The following is a 9,747-nucleotide window of genomic DNA, read 5'->3' as shown; positions in this document are numbered from 1 at the left end:
CATGCGCCAGTGGGGTCCCTCGGCCTGGCCTGTGGGGATCAGGCTGAAACTGGCTCTCTGACATCCCTCGAGGGGTCCCAGATTGTGAGAGGGAAGTTCTCAGGTGCTGCACTCTGGAATCAGGCTCCCTCCTCTCTGGTTCTGGGTGCATCACCTGAGAACTACAGCTGCCAAGTCACCAAAGCTCCGCAGCTCCTGCGTTGAGTGTCTGCCCCTTAGTGGTCAGTGCACATCATAGTTACCGGTCTGACAGTCTAACGGTTGGACCATTGCTTAGGCTTTTATATATATATATAGAAACAAACTATATACAAAAATGATTTTATTAAAAGGTGCAGACAATTACACATCTGAGCAAGCAGAGAGAAGTACAGTATTGGCAATATTTTAACAAATTCAGCATATTTCCGAGTTTCCAGAATGACTTTACATGCTATAGAGAATGGAGGGATCACACATTTTGTGCAGCCAGGGTTTCTAACTAATGATACAAATGAGAGTCTCTCTGTGGAGGGGGAGAGCTATCTAGCCCTGCCCCTGATTGCCGGACTCTTGTTTATTTTCTTCAAGATATTTTTATCAAAGAGTTCTTTTTCCCGGTAATGCACAGGGGGCCCTCGAAGGTACTTTTCTTCTGCCTTCTTGTAATCTACCCCATCCAGGGCAGCGATGGAACAGATGATGGCTTCTGGCAGAAGGACTTCCAGGACAAAACTCACTTTGTCATCTCTGGTCAGACTCAACTTGTTCTTGTCTATGTGCTTGTAGATCTCCTGTAGATGCTGCATCACAACATCCAACTGGTCGTCATCTTCCAGGTAGGTTTCAACGCAGATCACATACCTGCTTGAATTCAGAAAGGACGTCAGCCATCTGGACTGCTTCCTGCCTTTGAGGATGTCCAGAAGGTGGTGGTCGGCCCCCTTCCTTTTCACGATGAAGTCCACAAGCTTCTGGTTGTCTCGGTCCCAAGCGGCCTTCATGCGGTCAGGGAGGATCTTCTTGCGGGGCCTCCTCCCATCCAGGGGGCTCTCCTCCTCAGAATCTTCCAGGTCTGAGTAATTCACCTTTGGGAAGGCAATGTACAGCTCCCCCTCTTGGACGGCTCTCCTCAGTGGGTAGCTGATGTCGGCAGCATAGTAGTCGAGAAAAGAGCCTGTGAAAGACCCCTGAGCGAGCCCTTCTCTGTAGTGGGAAATCAGGGAGAAGCACCAGTCCACGCTCTGTTCGTACACCTTCCTGGCTCTCTTCAGCAGCTTCTCCTTCGCTTCACATTCCAGGTGCTTTAATCTCCGAAGAGGCACCTGAAGGCCACTCTGGTCATGGTGCATGTCTGCCTCAAGTGGAAGCACCCTGGCCGTCCGCTCCGTGTGGTTCACACTCTTGACTACTGCTGGCCAAAACGGGTGATTTTGAAATTTAAACCAGACCATCATTCCTGTTTCAATGGGACACGGCTCCTGTGGGAAGGCCATGCTTGTCGGTTGTTCCATTCCCTTGGCGACCTTCTTCTTACCAGTGGTGGTTGGGTGAACAGCCTTTGAGTCAACTGAAGGCTGCCGTTTTTTCCGTTCTTTCTTAAACACGGGGCCCCACTGCTTCCTTACTTTGCCTGCTAAACGGGATGAAAAACGCAGACTGGGCTTAGGGGCGCTGGAGGATGCCGCTGCCCCTTCTGAGCCTGACGCTTGGACATCTTCTTCAGGGTCTTCAATGTTCCCGGAGGAGGGAAAGCCTTCAGAGGAGACAGCCAGGGTCTTCGGGCAGGTGCCGCGTGGTGCCTTTCTTTTCCGGGCCTTGGGCACAGTGACGCTCAAACCAGAAGGCTGAAAAGGAAGGATGCCTCCCTCTTGAGCACCTGCAACTTCCTCCTTGGCTGTGACATGCCGGGAACGAGCTCTTGAGGTGCCTGTCTTTGCCTGGCCCTCTGTCTCACTCTCATCTTCTGAAAGTGGTGGGAAGTCGGAGCACATGCTGCGGCTCTGTGGGGGCCTTCCTCGCCTTCTCTTTGGAGCAGGAGCGAGGGGGGTGTGCACCTGGGATTTGTCACCTTCGGGAGCATCCTCATCCTCTGAACTTGACTTGGGGTTTTTACTTTTCCTGAGACTTCTCTGTGAGTTCCCTTTGGGCTTCGGAAACTTTTTATGAGATCGCTTCTGGGGTCCCTTTTGAGACATCGTAGGGGTCTCTGGATCATCGGATGCCCTTGCTGCACCCAAGTTTGCTCTCTCTTTCAGAATCTCCAGTGCCATAGTAAGAGCACTTTTGTAGGCCTCTCCCTCTCCTGGTGGGACCCTGGCTGTGGTCTGGGCCCCTAGTGAGGTGGTAATAGACTCAATTTGAGACTCATCAAGGATCTTTATGTCTCTGTTTTTCACTTTAACTTTTTTACCCACTGAGAGTATTTGAACTTCTAGAGAACATATCTTTTTCCCCTTACTTTTTGGTAAGGTTTCAGATCTGGACAAAACCCTTGCTGGCCAAAAGTGGCCTTTCCAATTGCATAAGACATACTCAGAGTCCATTATGATGGGACATAGGTAACTAAGAGGTAACTAACAGAGGTAGAGGGGCCCGGCTGTCATATATACAACTACAGCAGGTGTCCCCTAAGACAGTGTTCTTCGCCACAGCTTTCTGCCTAGGACGACAGAGGGTTTACCGCTTGTGTGGCCTGTGCTCCACCTGAATCTGCCAGAAATGCTGGAACTCGTGTTTTGACAGACTACGCTGGAGAATACTGGAATATGGAAAAAGAAAAGGAGTATCAGAAACCTCTTTTGTGGAAATAGAAGTTGGTCATTGAGAACTGATAAGAGATAAATATAAAGAAGGTGTAACAGACTGAATTGGGGAGGAGGGCAGGATACAAGTCCACTATCTTAGGGAAAATATACAGAAGATACCAGTAGAGTATTATAGCCTTCTGAACCCAACTCTGTGCTCTATTTGTTGCTACTGCATATTAAAGGGCACCTGTGTGAGGAGGTGGGTGTCATGTCCTGGATTTAATTTGTGTTATTGGACATCCTGGGCCTTTTGTGCTCTGTGGGGCTCATGCAAGGGGAATGCTTCAGTGTTTCTTTTCTGGTGTGCTAGTGCCACCATGTGCCCCAAGGAAGCCAGAAATGATCTCTGACCACAGATACTGGGTGTCCGCACAATATCATGTTCAAGAGCGTGAGCTTAGAATCCAGAAGTTCAGGAAGCTGATATGGTGGGTAGAGGTGTTCCCCTTCTTAAGGATTGCTGCAGTCTCAAGCCGTTGGCTGGGACCTGCACCTCTCCATTTCTCTATGGTGCTGCCACCCCCACCACCCCAGCACCAAATCAATGTGAAGTAGTGACTGTATAGGGAGGAGCAACATAAACCACACCTCAAATGTCAACATGAAATCAATGATTGCAATAAAATGTGTAGTAAAATGAGAAAGTCTTACCAATCTCCGTGGTAGGTGTGGTTCTGTGAGCAGGATTCGTTGAGCCACAAATTCCAACTACTTGTCAGACAGACCCTTTACCCTTCTGGACTTCTGAAAGGCACTGCCCTTCCAGGTATCAAATGGCACCAAATGCCAATATCCAAGACCTGTATGCCTCTATGTCAATCTAGAAAATGCAAAAGAGATATAAAGTTAAGCCAATGGAATGGGGATTGAATCATCACTTTCCCTTCCCCAACTCTGGAATGCATGTCACACTTTTTATTTTTTTTGTATGTAGGAAATGTTTTAATAAAAATTTTGTAACTTAATTTTTACAATGTCCTGTTATACATAATTATTTTTTATTGTTTAAAGTATTGAAAAATGTTAGTTACATCTCATTTATAATGTAGATGTCATGCTTTTCATCCTTCCTTTCCATTTCAAAATATATCCACCTTGAGCTGCTTAGTTTATTCTAGTCCCTGCTATTCCACAACAAAGGGAATTACTGCTTTCATGATAGTCCTCTCCTGTCTTGGACACATGAATTATCACAGAGTAGCAGTGTGTGTGTGTGTGACACAAACATGGGTGCTGTAATGTTAGTGTGTGTGTTGTTTTGTGCATCTAAAGAAACATTAAATGGGCTTTTGGAGAATATAAAATGTGTGAGTGATATTTGCATGAGACAACATATTATTTGTATATATTTTATTCTTCACCCAAGGACATGTTTTTATTGATTTTGAGAGACATAGGACAGAAGAAAGAGAGAGAGAGAGAGAGAGAGAGAGAGATAGCGAGAGAGAGAGAGAGAGAAGAGAGAACCATTGATCAGTTGCCTGCCTCACATACCTTGACTGGGGATCGAACCCACAATTAACTCAGGTATGTGCCCTGACCAGAAATCAAACCCACAACCTTTTGCTGTATAGGATTACACTCCAACCAAGCCACACACTGGCCAGTGCAAGATGTCATTACAGATGCTCCCACTCAATATGATGGGGAATAAGCATCCGATGCACTTCCTAGGCATGCTTGTGCACACATGACCCAGGACTGCATTTCTTCACTCAAGAGCATTTTTGTCAATCTCTTGACAATGTAGGTCTTCCAAACTTTAAAGATGTAAATCCATTTCAGACATATAGTTGTGTGGAATACAGATGCAATCATTCTCTCAATCCTCTTCTTTGCACACAGAAATACCCTGTTCATAGGTTCTACTTTTCTGTATACATGACACAGATTTGCATTATAATTCACTTACAGATTTCAGCTCATCCATTATTGGCCTCAAATAATGTGCTTCGTAAGAGGAAATGTTATTTCTACAATACCTGGCTGCGTATTCAGCTTTGTTCACACACACTCATAGAGAGAACACGAACTACACCAGGACTAAATGTACATAATTTGGACATAACCTGCTCAGCCTTATTCTTGGACCAGGGTGAGCAATCCTGCAGGCGTCAGGCTCCCTTCTTAGAGGATTTGGTGAACCTGCTTTCAGAGCACAGGTGTCATGTGGAGACAGAACAGAACAAGGAAGGAAAAACAGGTGACTCGGTCACTGCAGTGTCCCTGCAGCAAGACCTGCCAGCCCATCACACAACACAGGAGTGCCTGCGTCACCTCAGTCCCCACCACAGAGCAACTGACGTCCCAAGACGCATGTACACACTCTCTCTCTCTCTCTCTCTCTCTCTCTCACACACACACACACACACACACACACACTCAGAGTGACATGTGAAATAAAGACACAGATGCCTGATAGTGATGCATGTAATCCACACTCTCTGCCTCTACACATGCATATGCAAATGTTTGCTTGCAGTTCTGGATGCTATTTTCAGCTTCTCTTAGTTCCTGGTTCTAAAAACAAACGTGGAAATCCTAAAATGATGTTAATTTTTCATTGTTGACACTATTATAGATTTTCCCTTATGAAAAATACTAAGCATCAGTAATCAAATAGCTAGGAATGCTTACTGAAATATATACTGCACAGACTGCAGAATTTTTATTCTGTTTATACACATATTCTATAACATATGAAACAGCTTTTAAATTGTACATTTTGACTATTTTCTTGTATTCACAGTTTTGTACATCTTTTCAACTATCACTTTAATGGATCTATTTCAAGAGACAACCAAAATATCAACTACAGTTATGTTTCTAATTACTAAAGCAATACATCCTCATGAGACAAATGAATGGAAGGGTGCTGAATGAAAACAGTAAATAGTCCTCCTGTCTTATACTTTGGCCCATGGTCCAAACATCTTCCTTTAAGTGTTGGTGCATACTCTTTCATATGAAAAGATGATTTCTTTTCATACTTTATACTAAGAGGAGTACAACTGTCTCCTCTCCCTTTAAAGATGTGTACAGGGCCCTGACCGGTTTGGCTCAGTGGATGGAGCATCGCCCTGCAGACTGAAGGGTCCCAGGTTTGATTCTGGTCAGGGGCACGTACCTTGGTTGCGGGCACATCCCCAGTAGGGGGTGTGCAGGAGGCAGCTGATCGATGTTTCTCTCTCATCGATGTTTCTAACTCTCTATCCCTCTCCTTTCCTCTCTGTAAAAAAACCAATAAAATATTTTTTAAAAAAAGATGTGTACAGGTAGGTGGATAGATACATGATGGATGGTTGGATGGACAGACAGATAGATGATAAGTAGATAGATGATAGAGAGAATACTATGTAAATATCCTCTTTTGCACACCAGGCACAATGCGTTAAACCCAGAACATTGAACAACACCAAACTAACATTTCAAATAACCCCAAAGCCTTAGAGGGCTTGGATGCGAAAATACTTCCAAAGTGTTAATTTATAATGAAATCAAACTTGCCTGCAGAGAGAGAATACACAGAAGAAAACAGAAGGGGGGCAGGATAAATAGCAACTCCACAATCTCTAACTTCATAGTGAATTTCAGACCATCAGGAAATAAAGTTATGAAATGGACTAGCTTCCATTTTTCAGGTCCTGGTATAACTTTTGTTCCATGTTATCTGCTCTTTGATTGAGCAATCAAAGAAGCGGATGACATAGAGCTTTCATCTCTCCAATCAGCAGCCATGATTTTCAGGAGAATTACTTGGAAGGTCTAGTCATTCACTCCCTTCCCCAGTGAGGGCTGCAACCACTTGTGAGGGAAAAAGGAAAGAAAACAGTGCTTTGAAGATGTTGTGTCCAAATGAGGGCACTTTTCTTGAGAAGAGCCCAGCACCTCTCCTCAGGCAGAAATTCTCTCATCTTCACCTCAATGCCGCCCCCCCCCCCCCGGTTATTAGCTGTTTAGTGGAGCTGCTTTGAAGCTGTAGGGTTTGTGATTCTAATTGTCCCCAAAACATTTATTTCCATAAAAGGATGAGCTGGCAGTCCCCTTACTTATTACAAAGCACACTTTATAAAATATGTTATGAAGAAAACATATTCTTGCCTTTTTTGCACCTCTCCATTGCCAGATGAATTGGCATAAACTTTCACACATATTTCCTTTAAGCTTTTAAGATTTCATGGGACTTACAGTCATCATACAGATATTGTCATGGGAAACTGAGGTATGACCAAGCAGAAAAAAGGGTTGAGTTTCAAATCATATTTAAATTTCCAAGGACTCATTAAGCTGCATTGTTTCACTTCTTTAACCATTGTTTATATATACTTTTAATTAAAATTTTATTTTGAGATAAATAAAGATTCACAGTTGGCTGTAAGAAATCATTATAACAGTAATCTACACTAATAAAAGAGAAACATGGTAATTGGCGTACGACCGCTACACTTCCCATTGGCTAATCAGGGAGATATGCAAATTAACTGTCAGCCAAGATGGCGAACAGGAGGCTTGGTTGCCCTAGCGATGGAGGAAGCCAAGGTTCCCCGTCTGCAGCTGCAGGGCTCTGAGCTCCTGAAGCAACAACTCCAAAAGATACAATGTTTCAATTATAGAAGATAAAAAATGGCGGTTAATTTGCATACTCAGGCTCCAAGCAGAGCAAAGCCAAACAGCCCAGAAATGGCAGGGCAGAGAGGCCTAAGGGACCCGGGATCAGCGGAGCCGACAGGCCTCCCACCAGGGATCAGCGGAGCTGCGAGGCCTCTGGCCCAGGATCAGCAGAGCTGAAAGGCGACCCAGCCCCGGGATCAGCGGAGCCGAGAGGCCTCAGGACCCCGGGATCAGCGGAGCAGAGAGGCCTCAGGACCCCGGGATCAGCGGAGCCGAGAGGACTCAGGACCCCGGGATCAGCGGAGCCGAGAGGACTCAGGACCCCGGGATCAGCGGAGCCGAGAGGCCTCAGGACCCCGGGATCAGCGGAGCCGAGAGGCCTCCCGGCCCCGGGATCAGCGGAGCCGAGAGGCATCAGGACCCCGGGATCAGCAGAGCCGAGAGGCCTCAGGACCCCGGGATCAGCGGAGACGAGAGGCCTCAGGACCCCGGGATCAGCGGAGCCGAGAGGCCTCAGGACCCCGGGATCAGCGGAGCCGAGAGGCCTCAGGACCCTGGTATCAGCAGAGCTGAGAGGCCTCCCGGCCCCGGGATCAGCGGAGCGGAGAGGCCTCAGGACCCCAGGATCAGCGGAGCCGAGAGGCCTCAGGACCCCAGGATCAGTGGAGCCGAGAGGCCTCAGGACCCCGGGAACAGGGGAGCCAAGAGGCCTCAGGACCCCGGGATCAGCGGAGCCGAGAGGCCTCCTGGCCCCGGGATCAGCGGAGCCGAGAGGCCTCAGGACCCCGGGATCAGCGGAGACGAGAGGCCTCAGGACCCTGGGATCAGCAGATCCTGGAGGCCTCAGGACCCCCGGAACAGCAGAGCCGAGAGGCGTCCCGGCCCTGGGATCAGCGGAGCCAATAGGCCTCCCAGCCCTGGGATCAGCAGAGCCCAGAGGCCTCAGGACCCTGGGATCAGCGGAGAAGAGAGGCCTCCCGGCCCCAGTTATCAGCGTAGACCAGAGGCCTCCCCGCCATGGTTATCAGCGGAGCTGAGAGGCCTCCTGGCCCCGGATCAGCGGAGCCGAAATGCAACCCAACCCCGTGATCAGCAGAGCCGAGAGGCCTCCCGGCCCCGGGATCAGCGGAGCCGAGAGGCCTCAGGGCCCCGGGATCAGCGGAGCCGAGAGGCCTCAGGGCCCCGGGATCAGCGGAGCCCAGAGGCCTCAGGGCCCCGGGATCAGCGGAGCCGAGAGGCCTCAGGACCCCGGGATCAGCGGAGCCGAGAGGCCTCAGGACCCCGGGATCAGCGGAGCCCAGAGGCCTCAGGACCCCGGGATCAGCGGAGCCGAGAGGCCTCAGGACCCCGGGATCAGCGGAGCCGAGAGGCCTCAGGACCCCGGGATCAGCGGAGCCGAGAGGCCTCAGGACCCCGGGATCAGCGGAGCCGAGAGGCCTCAGGACCCCGGGATCAGCGGAGCCCAGAGGCCTCAGGACCCCGGGATCAGCGGAGCCGAGAGGCCTCAGGACCCCGGGATCAGCGGAGCCGAGAGGCCTCAGGACCCCGGGATCAGCGGAGCCCAGAGGCCTCAGGACCCCGGGATCAGCGGAGCCGAGAGGCCTCAGGACCCCGGGATCAGCGGAGCCGAGAGGCCTCAGGACCCCGGGATCAGCGGAGCCGAGAGGCCTCAGGACCCCGGGATCAGCGGAGCCGAGAGGCCTCAGGACCCCGGGATCAGCGGAGCCGAGAGGCCTCAGGACCCCGGGATCAGCGGAGTCGAGAGGCCTCAGGACCCTGGGATCAGTGGAGTCGAGAGGCCTCAGGACCCTGGGATCAGCGGAGCCGAGAGGCCTCAGGACCCCCGGATCAGCGGAGCCAAGAGGCGTCCTGGCCCCTGGATCTGCGGAGCTCAAGGCCTCCCAGCAAGGGGGTGAGTGTGACAGGGGGCAGCGACCAAACCCCTGATCACCCTGGGGGCTCTGGGTGTGACAGGGTGGGGAGCCCCAACCCTCTGATCGGCCCTGCTCTCTGTACAGGGGGGAGCTCCCCAACCCCTTGAAGGGCCCTGCTCTGTGTGTGACAGGGTTCGGAGCCCCAACCCCCCTGATGGGCCCTGCTCTGTGCGTGACAGGGGGTGGCGCTGCAACCTCCCCATCGACCCTGCCTTGAGTGTGACAGGGGGCGGTGCCCCAACCCCCCAATCGGCCCTGCTCTGAGCCCGACCAGGGGCTGCACCTAGGGATTAGGCCTGCCCTCTGCCACCTGGGAGCAGGTCTATGCCAGCAGGTCGTTATCTCCCGATGGGTCCCAGACTGCTAGAGGGCACAGGCCCGGCTGAAGGACCTCCTCTCCCCACCCCGAGTGC

The 9,747-nt window shown here is 50.3% G+C and overlaps 1 protein-coding gene across 1 annotated transcript; it reads right to left on the bottom strand.

Annotated features, from left to right (window-relative positions):
* Positions 1-521: 521 nt before the first annotated feature.
* Positions 522-2,525, bottom strand: LOC132224429 (PWWP domain-containing DNA repair factor 4-like). The gene is made up of 2 exons (XM_059679623.1): positions 1,608-2,525; positions 522-1,577 (listed from the first exon to the last, which is right to left on the bottom strand). Exons 1-2 carry the CDS (start codon positions 2,523-2,525, stop codon positions 522-524), a joined length of 1,974 nt encoding a protein of 657 aa, XP_059535606.1.
* Between the last annotated feature and the right edge of the window lie 7,222 nt (positions 2,526-9,747).

This window comes from Myotis daubentonii, chromosome X, assembly GCF_963259705.1.
Source record: "Myotis daubentonii chromosome X, mMyoDau2.1, whole genome shotgun sequence".
Classification (NCBI taxonomy): domain Eukaryota; kingdom Metazoa; phylum Chordata; class Mammalia; order Chiroptera; family Vespertilionidae; genus Myotis; species Myotis daubentonii.
This window is presented reverse-complemented; position numbering and strand designations above follow the sequence as displayed.